Here is a 20,800-nt window from a genome sequence, read left to right as displayed (position 1 = left end):
ATTATTGTAGTTATTATTATTGTTGTTATAATAATAATAATAATAATAGTAATAGTAATAGTAATAATAAAAACAACAATAATAATATAAGTAATGAACGTATTTTAATTGTTAATTATTTTTGTATTTTCACACACACACATATATATATATATATTTATAATGTATTCATACTGCTAGTCCATGTTTCCAGATGTGTATAAGAGACAGACACTCTGATGATTTGCGTTTTAGGCATGCCTTTGCCCGAACCAATGCATTTAAATTCTCTGCTTTCAATTATTTTCCCATTGTATGGGAAACTCTTCCACTTGAAGTACGTGATGCTGTTCTCTTTAACATTAACTTATTTCTCAGAAAGCTAAAAGAACATTTTTACAACTGAGAGAATTTCAGATATGCCTATGCCCAAGTCAAGCTAAAAGTAAACTCTAATTACTTAATTTTTTCTTTTTGGTGTTTGTTGGTTTGTGAAGTGGGGGCAGGGTTTGGGGGTGGGTTTTTTTTCCTATTTCTGATCAAATTTTTTGTGTACTTTTTTATTTGTTTGTGTGATTGTTTAATATTTATAATAATTATTATGCTGGTAATTGTAATTAAAATTATTGTAGTTATTATTATTATTGTTATAATAATAATAATAATAATAATAATAATAATAATAATAGTAATAGTAATAATAAAAATAACAATAATAATATAAGTAATGAACGTATTTTAATTGTTAATTATTTTTGTATTTTCACACACACACATATATATATATATATTTATAATGTATTCATACTGCTAGTCCATGTTTCCCCCATTGCTTGGAGAGCCACTCAGACAGTAATTAACTTTACTTTTTGGTAATCCTGCCGGCTCTTGGGGGAAACATGGATTACCTTTTCGAATTTTCTGAATATTTTACTGTATTGTTATGATAAAAAAAAAGGCGAAATAAATGAAATGAAATGAATTGAATTGTATTAAGTTTTAAATACCACCATGTCGCATGTGATATGTTTGCTTTTGGTGGGTCTTTGCAGATTACTTTATAAGTTTTAATTAGTCAATTATTCGTAGATAGACGAAAGATCGACAAGGTGAAAGATAGCTAATATAGCACTAAAATCATAGGTTTAGCTTTTTTTGATAGGGTGGACGGGGATGAACTTCAGATTTTATAGCCATAGCCAATCTAATTCAAACTACACACATGAAAGTCATGAATTTCACAAAAAGAGCTTGAGTTTTGGCATGAAAGCGTAGGCCTAAGTGTCATGTCAGATAAGTATACATACTATGACTATGGAAGCTAAAGTGAAACGAGTCCAGCTGGAGTTAATGAGCCCAAAGAGCCCCTGGTCAGGGTACAGGGTCAGACGCCCCAGCACAGGGGCGGATCCAGAAATGTCCAAAAGGGTGGACGGACGAAAGTGGGGCCGATCGGGACAACTCAACGCAAGGGGTCCGCGAAATTTTTGTTTTCTAGACGCCCACAAATAACATCTGAGGCGTTTTGGGCGATCATTTTTTTTTTTTTCTTTCTTTATTTTTTAAATTTTTTTGTTTACCTTTACGGCCCAGTCATCCCCACCCTACCCCCAAATCCACCCCTGCCCCAGCAAACATCAGCGGTAAAGTCTTTACATTAGTCCTTACATTAGAGGGAAAAGAAAGGTCAGTCTATTGGTCACGATTTAATGCATGCATGGTGACGATTTGTTCCACTGTGGCTTGCACCATGATGATGTCGGCGTTCGAGTGACAATTTTTACAACTAGGGGCTAGTTACGCCGCTGGAGGTAGGCCTACAAAATATTATGTCTATTTGCCTATACAGTAAATGGTGGGAAATAAAACTGCAGATTGGACACAAAACTTGTTTAATTAGAATAAAACGTGCGTAATTTAATAGTAGTCGGGGATCTCTAAAATCGATTTAATGAGCCTTTAAAACCACAAAATTGTCATACTTTTGGGGGGCTGCCACCTGAACCATTTTCGAAATATTTTTCAGTGACTCCATACCAAGGCCACTTTGCTGCCCCAGTTGGGAACATCAGACTTTCCCCGCCTAACGTCGGGCAAATATTTGCGCCACCCCTGTCTGTCGCCCATGTAAAAGTACCAAAAACCATTTCCCCCCATTTCAGCAAAAATATTCAATTTTTACTCTACAACAGTGATGGAAACAAACATTGATTTCATCATTTGTTTCGTTAGATAGGTGTTGAGTTGCATTTCGCGTCTCACCCGGTATGATGCCAACTGCTCAGGAAATAAAACACTGTAACCGCTACACAATCTAAAAAATACACGTGTGTGCCTATGGAACAAGAACGACTACCAATTTAAATAAAATTGCAGTTGCTACAGTTTTTCTGTTTGTTGTTGATTAATTTTCTCTAGCCTAGCCTACCACTAGGCCCAAGCTAGACTAGGTAGGAGCCTGCAGCAGTGCTTACGTGATAATTACTTAATATTTGATGATAGTGGGAAAGGATTAGCCCTCAGTAGCCTTTATAACCCCATCGATCTAATCTTGACTTGAACCAGTTCACCGAGAGAGCGAAAACAACATCTTCGAGGAAAGAGTTCAAAAAGTTGATAATTCTTTAAGAAAAGAAATCTTTTCTACATTAAACCTGGGACCTTAAAAGATTTTTTTCTCAAACCCTCATTTCCGCCAAAAAAAAAAAAGAAAAAAAGAAAAATGAAGAAATGCACATGTTATTAAAAAAAAATGTAAAATTTGTAATGTGTAAAATAAGGTATAAGTGGGGTATATACTGTCTCTTATACACATCTAGATGTGTATAAGAGACAGCTCCAAGTATTATAAACCTATTCATTTGATGGCATAAATTTTAGTTATACACTAGAGGAGAATAAAAAAAAAAAGAAATAGAGTACCATTTTCTCGACGACTAGTCAAATTCAAAGGTTGTAGATCGCATCCACTCACATGTTACATAAGGAATGCTTCGAAATTCAATGTAGAGTATGCATTTTTATATTATAAATAATGCTTTGACGTTTACATATACTTTTTCTGTGCCTTCGTGTTATTTCTTTGTTCTAAATTATTTAGTAATTATTATCAAACGAGGAAATCTGAATCCGACATGATAATGCACCTCTTATGTCCAAATTAACTGTTAACAGTTTTCTCATGTGTTATTCACGATTTTTCACAAACTATAGGTGTTGGCTATAGACCTTTCCCTCAATGGAACATTAACATTTATGCTTGAAATCAACCGAACATAATCTAACCTTTTTTACAAAAACATTTCATTCTAATCCCTCTCAGACAAGAAGCAGTGATAATAATAATAATAATAATAATAATAATAATAATAATAATAATAATAATAATAAATAATAAATAATAATACAAGAATTTATATCACGCATTTTGCCAAGGGATACAAGTAGCAATAAAAATAAAAAATAACAAAAAGATAAAAATTAGCGATCAACAATAGCATAAGAAATTACAACAAAACAGAAAATTTGGACAGTTTAGCGAGATCTACTTGTAACAAATGTTCTTGAGAAGCCGACGAACACCATGATAACAAAAATCATGTCGTAAACCGCTGGGGAGACTATTCCAAAGCCTAGGTAAAACGACTGAAAAGGCCCTATCACCAGCTTTCTTATTAACCGAGGTATGAGAAGGCAAATGGAACCAGATGATCGAAGATTGTAGCCATGGCGATATTGTGGCCAAGAGATAAGTAGACAAATGTAAGCAGGGGTACCTTTTTGACAATTAATTGAACAAAATGTGATGGAAAGTGTGCGAAAAAGAATCAATTTACAATTCAATTCAATTCAAAATATTTTATTCCAAGTCACAATGTTAACATAATAATATTACAAATATAACCAAATAAAAAGGAATAGAACAATAAAGTTTAAGAAATGTATGTAGTGCCCGTTAAAATAAAATAACTATAAAATATATAAATAAATAAAACCAATGATAATCTGCCATTTTAATGGTTTGTCAGGAACAAACAATAAACAATCATGGACCTCTTTGAAACTAATTTCTAAAAGCATTGTTTTTCGTAGTATATTCAGTAAAATCAACCCACAGAAGTGGTTTTATTTTTGCCCATTGTGGGTGTGTATTTCAGAAAACTCTCTTCGCTGGTGTTATTTACATATTATACTGATTGATTGATTAATTCATTTAATGATTGAGTAAGTTGGTTGTTTAGCTAAATATTACAATTACAATCTATGACAGGACTCGTCATAGGCTGATAATATTTCCTTCTTGTTTTTATGTGTGAGTACGCTAATCTGCCTCCTAGCTAAGCCACTCCATTTCGAACAGTCCAGTGAAGATTTTACACATTTTATAAAAGAAAGAATAGGCCTATGTTTAATGTAACGGGTATTTTTAATTTAACCCAACATTTCAACTAATGCAAAAAACAAACAGTACAAAGGTGTAGAAAAGCCTAAAATCCGAGGTAATTTCCCCACGTTTTATAAATCTGTGTTTTATTACTGCAGTACTATTAACTCCTATGGAGACAGACCCTACGTTCACAATGGGGACCCCTGTCCGGTTGCCTCCTCCCCCTCGACTGAATCCACCTATGTCCTAAGTCACTCTTCTGCCACAAAACAGCCAATTCGCTATCAAAGATGTATTGTCCCTTGAAAATGTCATAAACTTTTAAACTAGCTTGCTCATTTTGCAGTAACACATACATTTTTATGATTTTTTCTTTAAAATTCATAATTAAGTAACAGTAGAACCCCTATTAAGGAAACACCTTCGGGGTGACAAAAGTGTCCCTTAATACAGGGTGTCCCCTAAATAGGGGTAAACACTAACAACAAACGTGAAATTTGTCCCCTTACTAGGAATTTTTGGCATGTTTTCGTACAATGATGTCATAGATTGTTTTTTAATTGACCTATGAATGAGTTACAGTTGAATTATAACAATTTTATGACAATAATTTGCAATGCAAAAATAATTCATTTATTATAATATGAAATCCACAGATGTAATTAAAACAGCAAAAGTTGTATATATTCCCGATATTGTTCTTTGATTCGTATGCAATTTTAATGACTAAATATTCCTGTTTTTTTTTGTTTTTTTTTGCAATATTGAGCTTTCTATTGGATGCCCAGGATAACATAGCATGCATAGAGTAGGCCTAACGACTTAAAAATCAGGGTGAAGGTTGTATGGTATAGATTAGAATCTTATATAAAAATACGCAAAACAGAAAATCGCCAGGGTTGATGGTTAAAATTGACAAGATTGTATACTTATACAAAGTAACACATGTACTAGGCTAGCCTGGGTTCAGGCCCTAATTTTCGGTTACTCACTCTTTATTGCACTTAGTGCGCGCCATACCTAATTTAATTGGCGTCCCATACTCGATTTCTTTTTTTTCGAATTAGGGCCTGGGCAAACGATTCATGCGTGCAATTTCCCACATCAGATTTGATGTGGGATATCGTATGCATGACTGATTTTGTAAATCACGTGATTGGCTAACTTCATGCATATTAATCAATCTTGGTAAATTTTCAAAATTGAAGATGCGGAAGTCTCGACTAGAACAAGCTGTAGCTCGCTTTTGGCTACCTACTTGAATTAAAACAGTTAGTATAGTTCTGGCCTGCTGAGAACGACATGGACTGATAACCGTAGGCTATAGGCCTACTTGGAACCTTTATACAAAACATGTTTTGTGAAGACAAAACCATGTTTGTCTGTACAAAACATATTTTGTAAAGGACAAAACATGTTTTTTGTCGAGACAAACATGGTTTTGTCATTTACAAAACATGTTTTGTACAGACAAATATGGTTTTGTCTATTACAAAACATGTTCTGTACAGACAAACAGTGTTTTGTCTTTTACAAAACATATTTTGTGAGGACAAACATGGTTTTGTCATTTAAAACACATGTTTTGTCCTCACAAAACATGTTTTATCCTCGCAAAACAGGTTTTGTCGAGACAAAACTTATTTTGCAATGACAAAACCATGTTTGTCGAGACAAAACATGTTTTGTAAATAACAAAACCATGTTTCTACAAAACATGTTTTGTCTCGACAAAACATGTTTTGTGAGGACAAAACATGTTTTGCAAATGACAAAACCATGTTTTTCTTGACAAAAACATGTTTTGTAATTGACAAAACCATGTTTGTCTCGACAAAACATGTTAAGTGAGGACAAAACCATGTTTGTCTCGACAAAACAGGTTTTGTCGGGACAAAAAATGTTTTGTAAATGACAAAACCATGTTTGTCTTGACGAAACATGTTTTGTCTCGACAAAACATGTTTTGTAAATGACAAAACCATGTTTGTCGAGACAAAACATGTTTTGTAAAGACAGAATAACTTTGGTATATTACAAAACATGATTTGTCCCTTACAAACATGGTTTTGTGTGACAGAACAGGTAGTGTGTCGTTTGGCGCCCCGTAAATAACATACAAATTATCAATTTTTCACATAGAAATTAATGTATCTAAACATAGTTTACCCATAATTTTACAGCGTAAAAATGAGAAACACTTCCAGTCACTGAAAGTGTTTTTATTATTTTTTTCAGGCGAGTCAAATGGCCGAGCAGTTAAAGCAGGGGCGCACCACCCTACAGCCATAATATCGGTGCTGGTTGGAACGGCACGCTCGCTTATGTTTCTGGAGGTGGAACAATTCTTCTCGGATAAGGACTATAAACCGTAGGCCCAATGTACACTTTTGGCACGTGCACTATAAAGAACCCAGTACATCTTTCGAGACGAGTAGGGGGTTACCCTAGTGTACTGATCCGTCCATCTCACAGCCCTTGCCATTGTGGATTACCACCTGACCGTTCGGAATTAAAACAGCATTGGTATACATACTATACTATTGGTACTGTATTGCATATTGAAGGGCCAATAAAATATTATAACTTGACTGAATTTATAACCTTGGGAAAATAAAACTGCTGAATCTGTCTTGTGCATCAATGAACTGAAGTAACTTGCAAAAACAAATTACGTAGTGAACTGCCGAAACAATATCTTAATACATAAATAAACATAGGCCTACAGTATCCTTGAGTACGGTAGGCCTATACTTAAGAATTAAATAATTAAAGTTATAAAGGAGCAGTACGGTATGTGTGAGATAGAGATAGGAGAATGGCCATAATTCGCAGCGTTGTCGTGCTGAATTGCGTAGGCGTGGTCTGTGACTACCTAGCCGCCGTAAAGAGACGCTTATAGTAGCTACATGTTCACATCATTCTACAAAATCAGGGACTAAAATGAACGATAGCATCGGGGTAACCCCTTCTCTTTCGAAAAATGAAATGGGTTCTTTAAAGTTCACAAGAGCTAGATAGACGAGATAGAACTGGACCTTTATTTTAAGTCCTCATCCGAAAAGACTTGGTTCTACCAGCAGCGGTGGGGTCAGAAATTTGCCCACATGGGGTTTGACGTGTCCAATGGAGGGGTCCAAAAAAAGTTGACGGCCCGGAATAAAAAAAATCCCTGTAAGGGTTCATGCTTTTTTATGGCCTAATTTGGTCCAAAATGTGCTTTTAGAATATTTGGGATTGGCCAAAAAAAGAAAGAAAAAAAATAGCGTTATTTGAATTGGCAAATTATTATTGTTTTTTTAATTTTTTGGCCAGACGACCTAGTCGTTCGTCGGATGACAGGGGGAACAGACCTGTCTGACGGGTGGGAAAACACCCCTCCTCACCCCGCTGGTGCCACCCCTTTCAACCAGTCCAACCACTGGGCGAGAAGCGGCTAGAACCAGTGCCGATGTTAAGGCTGTACTGAGCAGCGCCCCTGCCTTACAGGACTGGACATTCGATAGCGAAGAATTGCACGCTTTTGAACAATATATAGGGCCTACAACATATTTGTAAGCCTATATATTACAACAGGATGACCAAATCAGGTATTGGCAATGTACCTGTTTTGCAGAGTGGTCCTGAGAATTAGGTTAGCAAAAATTTATTTACAATAAAATGTAAAGATAAAATTGAAAAGAAATTACATTTGTAGTTAGTGTTGAAGCCAGGTTCTGGAAAAAAATGTTGATGTGTTGTACAACTGATTCTTCGAAGACATAAATAGCTTAATTTGACGAAAAACTAGGGAGGTATTTAAAAACCCCTTTTCCACCTTTTCCCCACAGTTTTTAAATATTTAAATATCTGTATCTCATTATCAGCAACCAAGTTTTCGTCAAACATGCTCTTTGTGTCTTCAGAAAAACCTCCATGATCAAACCTTTTTTCATTCGGTGCCTGGCTTTAAAGGAGTTAATTGACTAGTAATTATAGATTTACAGGCAAGTTGTTCTACATTTTGGCTCCTACAATTTTGAATGAGGAATTCATGTTTATCACTAATCATTTCAACAGGTCTCTGTGGCGTAAGACCATAGATGCACTGAAATTAATCATGCCAACGAAAACGCTTTTCTTTATTCGAATGTTTGCCATGACAAGGCCTGAATGATATTACATTAATAGATTCAAAATTGTTTGTTACAATACGAGCCGCCCTCCTTTGGTTTCTCTTTATCATTTGTTTCAGATGTTTTCTGACTAAATATGTATTTTTTACGTATACAGTATTTACTATTTACAATTTCTTAATTTATATAACGTTTTCAACTTTGCATTGTTTTTATAATTATTATGTATGTAATGTTATTATTCTTTGCGTGTTTCATTGTGTCTACTTTTATTGATTTGTCATTTGTATGCAAAATTGCAAGAATAAAAAATAAAAAAGTTGATTCTCCATATTTTCCTGGCATGATCACTACATGGTTGTATGGTACTTATTCTACAGGTTTTTTTTAACAATCACTTACTCAAACTTTTTACCATTTTCATTTTACCCAACATTCAATACTCACGACCCAATATCAATATAGGCCTACCCCAGACTCCAAACAGAAGCTCAAGATCAACATTGATTGACTGTTTAGTGGAATCAATACGAAACAAAAGAGTAGGTCTACCTTAAGTTCTGCCTCTTTCAAAATTGGTTCTCGAATATAGAGTTAGGATTAAAGAACCCAAGATTAGGTATACTCTCATTCTAGTAATAGGCCTTGATGATTCAATAACTTTTAGTAATGGATATCTGTACCTTTTATATTTTATATTAATCAAGTTGACAGAAAATTAACAGTTATCCATTTAACTTGATGGTGGCGTTGTCAAGGTTCTTCAATGTTTTCCTAGTAATGAATCTATGTTGAAGCTGGTTGCGTTTATAAATACATTCCCGGAGACTAAAGGAAGATTGGGCCTAAAAGTTTCAGATGGCAGATTCAGTACGTTCACAGCCATTCCATATAAAATTATCTTGAAAATTGCTATTTTTTTTACTATTGTGGTCCATCTTGAAGTCGCCTTAGTGTAGGAGTTTGTTGGACATTGCAATTTTTATTGCCGTTTTTTGTAGCTAAATAATAACCTCAGATCCGGTTGTCTATTATTCGACAGCACGTGATACTCAACTGTAAACAAAAAAAACCACTTAGTTACTGCTATTTACTGGTATACAACGTATTATGTCATGCACAATACAAAATGTCATATATACATGCTTACTATCATAAACATCATTAGACCCATTCACTTTCAACCCAGGACGACTGTGACCCGTCCTGGATTGTAAGTCAAGTAAAAAAAAGCCTAACCAACCTGGATGACTGACGATACACATAGATGGCAAAAACAATTTTTTGAGCTATAAATAATCACAAACACTTCATAATTAATTTCTTTCTTGTAACTTGGTTAAAGTTTCGAAAAAATTTCATTCATATCACTTGATTAGTTTTTGAAATATCTGAGTTGGGACGTTTTCCTTTGAATGGTCCTCATATCAACTCCCTCACCTCATCCTTGGGTCATACCTGACAATCCCTGTAACGTCCATTTAAGACCTGTGCAGCTGTTTTGAGATATTTTGAACACATGAAACACACACGAACTTATAAATTTAAATGACACTCAAGATCACCCCCTTTTGTGGATCGTGACCAACCCTTGATAATTTCTTCCTTGTAACTTGGTTAAGTTTTCATGAAAGTTTCATTCATATCAGTTGATTATTTTTTGAGATATCTTTCTAGGACGTTTGCTCTAAAAATCCCTTTAAATGGTCTCACTTCCACACACTACTCCGGACAGTCACCAAAATTTAATCAGTTCTTCATTGGGTTATACCTAACACTCCAAGTAATTTTCAGTTGTGTCTTGAGATATGTCGTACACAAAAAAAAAACACCAAAACATGACACACACACACATGCGCACACACAAACTTACACGACTAAAAATATATATCTCCTGTCGGAGATGATAATAATGATAATAATAATAATAATAATAATAATAATAATAATAATAATAATAATATAATAATAATAATAATAATAATAATATTGAAAATATAGTAATATTAATAAAAAAATAATATTAATAACAATAATAAAATTAACAATAATAATATACAAGTATATAATAATGATAATAATAATAATAATAATAATAATAATAATAATAATAATATTGAAAATATAGTAATATTAATAAAAAAATAATATTAATAACAATAATAAAATTAACAATAATAATATACAAATATTAAATTAATAAAGGTTATTTATGGCAAACTACTATCACAAGCCTAAAGTTAGATCATACCTTTAGATCAATTGTGACCGTATGGTAAATATCTGGTTTATAGCCATCCAGTGTAGATATATCGTTTCCATGAGTAATGAGGTTCACCAAACACATTGTTCCATCTAAGGAACTACAACTCTCGCACACAGGCCCATAAATATACTGTTTTCTAAAGTAGTCCAGGTTGAAATCCCGATTTATTATTTCTTCAATAAAATGAACCATTTTCTGTAGAACGCACATAGTCTGAGTTTTGTCTTCACTTATAATTTCAACTTTGATAAGATTTCTGTCGTATGAATTAATGTTTCCAGAAATTACCTCTGTACTGATGAAGAAAAGACACGATTTACTTGTCCTAAAACTTGCTGAATTATAAAAGATCTCATCCCAGTAAAACACCTCACAACATTTAGCGATGAGACGTAGAAATATAAATTCTTGAAGAATTTCACCGAAGTCGAAATAAAAAATTTCTTGACCGCTGTTCTGTATAGTAGATATTAAATTCTTCTCTGGTAGTCGACACGACAGAAAAAATGTGCCGACTTGGTCAACGGGATCAATAACATTAAGCGGGAAAAGTAGATGTGTTCCCACTAAGAAACGAATGATGTAAGGGTAATGTCGCCAAATGTTTTTCTGTCTACAAATGTGCTCCAGTAGTCTACTGTTAACAATGCCAGTGTCTTCCAAATTCTGCCATAAGTCAGATACTGTCCGATTTCTTTGGTGAGGTTCAGGCACATTCACTAAGATTGTCAGAATGTCTATTAGCATTTGAGGGTCACAGATAACGTAATGTCGGAGTGCCTCATCACGTTCATTGTATATGACATCACCAGATCTGTCAAAGAAGTTTAAGAATTCGCACAACTCATTCTGAGAAATGATATTGCACGTTGATTTGACTTCCTCTAAGATCTCTACTAAACTTGCGATAATGTAATTTTGTAAGCGAAATTTGTTCAAAGTGTCATGGAATAAAAGGTATTTTACCGAATGATTCTCCTGAAAAAATCCAATTTTGTAATCTCTTTATAAATAACTGTTCGTAAGATGTTACGCTCTTGGTCTACACATAACGAATTTTCAATAAAAAAGAAAAAGTTACCCGAAGGATGAAACGCAAGTAACCTAGAAAAAGGTTTGTACAGATGTGCTTTTGCAAGTTCAGTGAAATTCAAAAGAGCATTTATGTCAATAACACTTTCTCGTCTTGTTCCTACAAGAAACACTATAACGTTTTTAATATCTCCATGCATAGAAACTGATTGCAACCAAAATTGTAGCCGATTCATCTGTTTGCGAGGATGCACAGCCGCTTCAACGGCGTTAAATACAATGAGATACACACCCTGCTTTGGCATGAAAAGATGGTGAGTATTATAGTATATGTCTTGTCCGGCAAAGTCCCATAGGCTAAGTCTAGTGTCCAAATAGGGTTCATTACGAACACCTGCTTCCAATGATTTTTGGATATGCTTTATCGGTATGGAGGTTGTATTTTTTACTTTCATGTATGCAAACCACTCGTAGACAATAAATGCAATGATTGGCGCTATAGAAAGCAATAAGCTGAATGAATAGCGTGGGACCAAGAAGTATCTGTTTTTGTCTAAGCTGAGAGTTTTTAAATCTGCTAGTTCCCACCCGCACGAAGCGGCTATAAAAATACCAGCTACAAAACCAATAGCTTTCTTGATAATGTACATTTGAGGGATATAGCCGTAAGCAACAAGTTTTCTTCCTAAAAGAACTCCAGCTGATATAAAACTCACAAGTACTGCAGTACATGAAAAGGTATAAAATAGGCTTAAGACATACGGTCCTACAAGAAAGCCCACGACTGTGATGAAAGAAATGATACTTAATAATACAAGTACACAGTTCCTTCGACTCATTGATAATACCTTAGAGGGAATATACCTAAACATTAATATACTAATAATTGCAATGATACCAATTATCAAATTATAATATACTTTGCTGTAGATAAATAAAAGTTTTTCTGTAACAGTATCAATGGTAAATGTTTTCTGTTTTGGATGTACCATGATACAAAATGCTATGCATACTCCAGTTCTACCACCTGAGCCCATAAGAACGCCAGCAAGTAAGCCAACTAGTATACACAAAGTCATGACAATGGCTGCTTTGGTCAGTTCAGTGGCTCCCAAATCTATTCCCACTGCACTGTCTATCAGTAACATTCCAATAGTGTAACCGCAACCGAAGCGGTACGCAGTATGAACATCGAGTATATACATCAAGCAAAGAATATTTATCCATACAACTAGTCCAAATCCGAAAGTAAACCCACCGAATAAAAATGTAATTACGATGGGAATATTCTGCATTGTCTGATACAATATATCTTCAGTGAGCTTTAGGCTTACTGCAGACAGTTTTGGATGGCCTTCTGACGTGCTACCGGGCTTTGTAGTTTCCTTAAAATTACGTTTGCGCACGTGTGATACTGCCCACCATGATGCTGAACTTTCAAAGTCTTCTAGTGGTGTATTTGATACTTCCCGCCACTTACAGTTAACATCAATAACTTTCGCTTTGACGATATTTGTTTCAATTCCTGTGGTGCTAGGTTCGTCCTGTCGAAAATCCATTCCTTGCAAGCGTCTACATGTCGATGTCTTTCCTACGCCATGATCTCCTAAAAATAAGATTTTTGATCTGTTAAAAGGAAGTCTTCCTCTTACTGTTGCTTGTTCATAGGCTGTTTCAATCTCCTTATCATCTGCAAGTACTCGCAAATTAGAACTACGTTCAAATGAGTGGAAGCCACGTAGATAGCTTGAATGTTTTTCATTCATCTTGACGTAAAACTGTTTTTTCTTTTCAAATACTACTTTCTTACTAAAATGCTTCACTGAGCTTGCAAGTTAATATATGCCCAGTTCTAATGTTAAACCGTCTCTTTATTGACTTTACGTTGATACACAGCAAACCTCAATAAATACACAAATATGATAAAGGTCAAGGGCTTGACAATAGTTTAAGAGCTTGACATATCTTAAGTGGAAGACTTTGGTCGAAATTCGTAATTACAAACCGTCTCTTTGAGAGAACGAGGATGCAAAATATTAATACTTCCTCATATTGATTACGGTAGGCCTATTGCACTTTAAGGCTCCAGAAGTAGAAAGCATTCTGACAAAATTCAAAGAATTCAAACCGCACCTGGTTTGCGTATAAATTTTCCCCGGTACAACAATCATTATAATTCACTCCACTTTATTATGAATTTTGTAGAACCGGCACAATACCTGGGGTGACGTACCGGTAATTTATTTGAATAATATTTGGCTAATGCCCTTGAGTAGGCTATCTTACCCAGTAGATTTTCCTGACTTCCGTATACGTTTCCATGACAACGAGAGCCAGATAAAAGCTCCCTAGAAAAAAATATCAAAACATCAAAAACATTATACAGTAAAGACTCTGTCTCTTATACACATCTAGATGTGTATAAGAGACAGGTATTATAGTATATGTCTTGTCCGGCAAAGTCCCATAGGCTAAGTCTAGTGTCCAAATAGGGTTCATTACGAATCGAAGCTCGACCACGCCCACTTTGCTTTCGTTGGGGAAATCTGACCCCTCGTCGGGGACCTCGGCCCCCGCGTCTGGCAAATCCTGGCGCCACCCCTGAATGCACCCCTCTAAATTGTATGAAGAAAAATAATTGTATATATTGCTGACATGAATTATTGGTAAGATAAGGTTTGAGAGTGCTTCAAATTCCGGGCACCCAGAGAGGTCCATATTCTCAGAATTTTCGCACCTCAGCCGCCTCCATGTTGGGGCTGAGGTGGTGTGGACTCTTACGCACCCATGGGCGCAGATCGTGGGACAGGGGACACTCCCCCACATACTTTTAAGGGAAGGGGATTGGCTTTTCACGTTCCGTCCGTAATGCAATTTCGAAAGTCAAGAAGATGCATGAAAATTGTTAAATGCATAAATGACCTAGGTTTTATCGAAAGAGCGCTGTAAAGCAGTACATCTTATTTTATAGCAACATACGAGTATTTCTGCCCACAAACATCTGAATTACCTATAAGACACGACTCGAGTGCGCGTGCCTTTATTATAATTGGAGAAGTATGAGAAAAAGCGTGCAAAAATAAGATTGTTTTTCGGCACATGAAGAAGGTAAAGTAAAATAAAGACATCAAAGACAAGTTTTATTTTCTATGGTACATCACAGCGATTAATTAGACCGATGATGATGAATTTTACTATATATATAAGGGTGTCATATATGAGGTGAACAAATTTAAGGAGGTGGATGTGGCCTCACGGCTTTTAGTGTAGGTAGGTCAAGTAAATTAACATACATTAAAAAAAGTGTTTCTCTAGTTTTATTTTCTATGGTACATCACTGTATCTGTAGCGTGTCGAGAGCCAAGGCAATGTAATAAGGTAGCAGGAGATAAAAGGAAAATAGTTGCAAATATGCTTTAATATAAAAACAATGTTGAGGAGTACACTGATTAGGACTGATGTAACTGTCCCTAAAATCAATACTCGAACTGATTTCCTAACTAAACACAGGTACATATATACATAGGGACAGGAAACAGGGATTGATGACTCATTTAATTAGTTGGTCATCATAATTTGGGAACACATGCTTTACTGTAGTGGTGGCAAATTCCTGGAGGAATAGTAGGAAAATACAACCTCCGGAATGTACATACAGTTAGTCACAGATTGCAACACTACTACAGGTGGTATGCTCTGCGGAACAAGTGGGGTGAACGCCTTAGGTGCCATGCAACTGTAGGGTACTATGTTACAATCAGTCATATTAAATTAGATCTCTGTAGTTGCCGAAAATCCCTGTTAAAAGATCATAAGAAATTTGCTGACGCTTCAATTAGACACATAATGGTGATGTGATGATAATGGATTTTTCTATACAAAAGTTTTATTTTTTGCCATCTAAAGGTACTATTCCTCTAATTTTCTCAGCACCACCATGGTTGGGGCTGAGGTGGTGGTGGACTCACGGTTTTGAAATATTATTTTATATTATTATACCTTAGCCTATATTTTAGCCCTGGTAATCAAAATCACGAAAAGAGTGATCGCTGGCACGAACAATAGCATAAAGCACTGACAACTACTTCCAAAATGCCTATTTTTACAAACGTTCTCGATGTCCGTCATCGTCGTCGCAATAATATGCATCATCTATATTATGAATACACTAATATTTCAAAGCATACTGTACTGATAAATCATTAAAACGCCTGGAATTCAAAACCTAGTATTAAAAACTCAAACAAGTTAGATTATCAATCAATATTTTACATTAATTGACGGAAAAATCATGACTTTTTAACATCGTTTTTTACCGGACCGGTAGTGCTCCACTAGCCACCGTGTTTAAATTTGTAGCCTACCTTTGCATTCGCTAGCCGTAACTCAAGCTGCAGCTAGTTTTTTTTCTCTTTTTTTTTTTGCAATGTTAGACAGTTACAAACAGACAATAACGGTACTAAATACATTAGCTAGTACGCTTGCGGTCCAGAAAGGTTGCTGTATTGGTAATCGTTTTTTTTATCGTTTAGCAGTTAAAGATGGCTGAAAGGGTAAATCCGGTAGAGGTGCATGATGGGACCTTACTACTGTACCAAATTATAGGCTATTTACAATTCACTAACCCGGGGCCGAAAGGACCCTACACTGCCTAGGCTAGGCCTAGAACGATCAGAACAAGGTAGATGTACCAATCAACGGTAATTAACCAATTACTGGTAAACTATAATTTTAATTAGATTTTAACAATCAATGATGATCTGTTTACTTTTAACATTAAGGGAAACCTATACACATCCTTTCGTAGGCGCCAGACTGTCTACCAAGGCCATTTATCATCTTCTAGTATGTCAAAATAAACAATGACCCTTTGACCCCAAGTGCCATTTATTAGTCATTACCGATTGGCTAAGGTGTATACAACTACATTATCTGTATGGGTAAGTTAATGGTTGGCTGAATGCCATTCCAACAGTACCATACTCGCGCGAATTAGCGCCCGGGCGCTTAAAATATTTTTTTTGCACTTTCTGAGGGGCGCTTATTCAAACGGGGCGTTTATTTAAACGGGCGCTTATGGAAATTGAGGGGTCGCTTATGGAAATAGATGAAAATCGAGGGGTTCTTATGGGAAATTATTAAATTCAAGAGGCACTTTTTGAATGAAAAAGACATTACGAATGGTGGTTAAGCGGAAAAGATAATCCTCCAGAGAACATGGCTCATGACAAGAATGGTGAATATTTACATAACAGCAAAATAGCAGATGCAATTAGTGGTGGTGGGTAGTGGTTAGCTTGTTGGCCATCGGCCGATTGAGATTGGCAGGATGGCAGGATCACTGTATTTTTTCTTGAAAACTCAGATGAGAATGTGCTAAAGGTCGGAAAAAGAAAAAGAGGAGTAGGACTAGGCATAGACAAATATGTAAAAAGAGTAAAGTTGGAAATATACTGTCTGTCCAGGGATCGGAGCTCTCATCTGTCGAAGAGAAATATCCTCATTTTGATATTGACCTAAGAAGAATGTGTTTCCACTCTGAAACTCAAATCATGCCAACAACCACAGATTATTGACTTGCTAAAAAGAAAATCTTAATTATTCATATTATGGAATGTATGATTGCTCCTATTAGCGGTAGGTATATTTTTGGCAATGTATTAATTAGGCCTGACCTATTAATTTGTATTGTATAATATGATACATAAATTTAGAATAAAGTTACATTAAATATACTATTTATTTTTACTTACCTCTACTAGGTATGAAATTAAAATAAAATTTAATTTGTTAAAGGTTTTATTGTTTTTATTATTAAATTGGGGTTAATTAACGTTACCGCAAATTGGGTTATCTGTTGTCTTATGTCATATTTTTTAACTTTGTCATTTTTTTTATGGGTGGATTCTTGGCAAACATGTCTAAAAATATCTAAAAAAATCCACTGATTAAGAAAAAAAATGGGGGCCAGTTTTTTCTATTCACTTCTAGGGCCTCTATTTTGAATTTCAAAATGGCCGCTGCCGAAAATTAGTTTAACAAAAAAAATTGCAAATAGATAATCGTTATACATTTATATATCATACAGTAGTCATTTTATTTTATCTGATATAATGGGATCAGTGATGCATTGGGAAGACTATAAGAGCACAAGAAATAACCCCCCTCTCAGAAATCTTGCTCCTCCACACACTTCTTTTGAGAAAAAAAGTTATTCTCAATACAAGTATTCACAAAATCGCTACATATCACCATATTTTGCCATCTGAATCTCCCTAACTTAATCATTGAGAACTGACACTTAACCATTGCCCCTTATTTCCTCCTGCCCCATCTACCCGTCCCGGGCCAGGCCTCTCCCCAAACTTCTTTGGAAATTAAAAAATGGAGATAAAAGAGGAAAGGTATATTCAAATTTAGGCCTAAGACTGTGACTGTTTCCATAGCCATAACATTTTGTTCCTCGGTTTCCACAACGTTGGAAATGGGCAGATTTAGGGAGGGGAACGTTCCCCCTGGTTTGTCACTGTCGTCTTTTATTTTTTTTAACAGTGAAATACAAAATCGCATACAAATACTAAGTAAAAAGGCATGCACTGAACATCAATCATGCCATTTCTAAACATATATCTGTATAATAATAATAATCATCATCATCGTCATTTAGGCTTATGAAATTGGTGCCCCCCCCCCCCTCGTTTAAAAATGTCTGCATCATTCCTCTGTGAGATGTGCCATGAAAACTTTGTTGATACACAAATCCATTCAATCAAATCACTTCTACGAGATTTACACTCTCTGTAGATAAACACTAGCAGTCTGACAAAAGTGATGCTGCGGCATTCTAATTCAAAAACTCAGACCTTGTTTTTCAATTTAGAAAAACTGCAATTAAATGTATTTTGTAGCTGATACCAATGTATGTTTCTTAAATTTTGACCCACAAATTCTACTCTTGAAGATGCGGTGCTCTACAAAATATTTTAAAGCCGCTACAGTTGGAATAACGTGCTGAAAATTTTGTCAAGAATGATCCCTCTGACAGAGTTCAAACTACCTGCAGGGTGCAAACACTGATATTAGCCATGTATGTAGTTACTCCATTTTTGGAGTGTCTGCGCCCGTCGCCAAAACTGAGACTTCGGAGGTTTTGCGTACTATTAACCCTCCCATTTCGGAGGTTCTGCGTACTATAGGCCCTACGTAAAACCTTCGAATTCCGAGTTTTCAAACTTTTATTCAAACCTCCGATATCGGAGGTTCTGCGTACATACGCCAAACCTCCAAAATCGGAGTTTTCAAACTTTTATTCAAACCTCCGATTTTGGAGTTTTTGTGTACTTATACGGCAAACCTCCAAAATCGGAGTTTTCAAACTTTTATTGAAACCTCCAATTTTGGAGTTTCTGCGTACTATTAATTTAACAAGCTCTCTCTATATAGAGAGAGCAAAACATTTAACAACCCTCCGATTTCGGAGTTTCTACGTATAGTACGCAAAACCTCCGAAATCGGAGTTTTCAAACTTTTATTCAAACCTCCGATTTTGGTGTTTCTGCGTACTTTACGCTAAACCTCCGAAATCGGAGTTTTCAAACTTTTATTGAATCTTCCTATTTCGGAGTTTCTGCGTACTATTAATTAAAATCGCAGGTTTGAATAAAAGTTTGAAAACTTCGATTTTGGAGGTTTGGCGTATAAGTACGCAGAACCTCCGAAATCAGAGGGTTAATGAAAAGTTTTGCTCTCTCTACATAGAGAGCTTGTTTAATTAAAAGTACGCAGAAACTTCGAAATCGGAGGTTTAAATAAATGTTTAAAAACTCCGATTTTGGAGGTTTCGCGTATAGTAAGCAAAATCTCCGAAATCGGAGTTTTGGCGGTGGTAGCAGACACTCCGATTTTGGAGTAACTACATACCTCTATTAGCTGAGCAAAACCATCTCAGCCTTTTTTGACTGAGACAGTTTGTGGTCTTGTGGTGCTGCAGCAGCTCTATAGTAGTGACCTGCCTTTGGTTTGGTTCTGGTGTGTAAAAATGACCGAGTATATCGGAGTGAAAAGAAAGGTCTACCAGCTTGCAATGTTTGTTGAGATGTTCCATCTTGACAGACCTTTCCTTCTTGAGATCTGTAATGGACAATGCAGTAGAAACCACTAACTGAATGGTGTTAACATATCTGCCTAATGTTGCATTTAATACTTTCCATAATGTCACCTTGTCCTCAGCAAACCAAAAAATCTCAGATCTGATCTGATCTTCTAGTTAAGAATGCTTCGTCAACACAGGACTCAAGATTAGGTACTACGATATTTTGGTATCATATTGGATCATATCTTAATACTTCTTCAACAAAACAATTCAATGGTTACTAAGACACAGTCTCATGTAAACTCTATTAAGGTTAGCATGGATTGAATGGGATGAATACTACAACAGTCTGAACATCACCTACTCTGGTGCATGTTATACATTGCTCCATGAAGTCACAGTTTTAATTCACAAAAAAAGTTTACCTTGTTCTGAAAAATGAAATAAGAGTTGTTAGGTGCCGATGACAAAACCAGTTAAAAAACATTCGACACACTGGTACTGTTCCTACCAACATGAGATATAACGTCCATACAATTTAGCTCGGAAATAAAAACAGTAAATCATGGTAGCTTAAATCTTCTACCTACATCTTTCAAGAAACAGATAAGTACAGTTAATCATTATGCTACAAAAGCTCTGTTACAGCACCCCGAACCAACCATCTTGGATCGTAGAGTGATGGTCCAAGCAATTAACTTTGTACATTAAGAAGTTTGTTGAATGCCTTTTCAGTAACCCAAAAGGTTGCAAACTTGGAAAAAAATTGGTGCAGAATCCCCACCAAATTGAGAGCGTGAATAGCCATGGAGCAAATCAGCAGACAACATAAATGAGAGGACGTCCCTGGTTAGAAGATTAAGAGTATCAGCTGCCAAGGAAGATCTCCCATGATGACTCCAAAATTAAACTAACGAACAATTGTGTTT

At 35.5% G+C, this 20,800-nt stretch overlaps 1 protein-coding gene across 1 annotated transcript; it reads right to left on the bottom strand.

Moving 5' to 3' along the window:
- Nucleotides 1–6,447: 6,447 nt before the first annotated feature.
- Nucleotides 6,448–15,544, bottom strand: LOC117100736. The gene is made up of 4 exons (XM_033240529.1): nucleotides 15,375–15,544; nucleotides 14,066–14,127; nucleotides 10,733–13,385; nucleotides 6,448–9,537 (listed from the first exon to the last, which is right to left on the bottom strand). Exons 1-3 carry the CDS (start codon nucleotides 15,542–15,544, stop codon nucleotides 11,710–11,712), a joined length of 1,908 nt encoding a protein of 635 aa, XP_033096420.1. The 3' UTR covers nucleotides 6,448–9,537; nucleotides 10,733–11,709.
- Nucleotides 15,545–20,800: the final 5,256 nt, after the last annotated feature.

The sequence above is a fragment of the Anneissia japonica genome, unplaced genomic scaffold, assembly GCF_011630105.1.
Source record: "Anneissia japonica isolate Jap-2015-1 unplaced genomic scaffold, ASM1163010v1 scaffold287912_len115618_cov164, whole genome shotgun sequence".
NCBI lineage: Eukaryota > Metazoa > Echinodermata > Crinoidea > Comatulida > Comatulidae > Anneissia > Anneissia japonica.
Note: the sequence above shows the minus strand (reverse complement) of the source record. Positions and strands in the feature narration are given on the sequence as shown.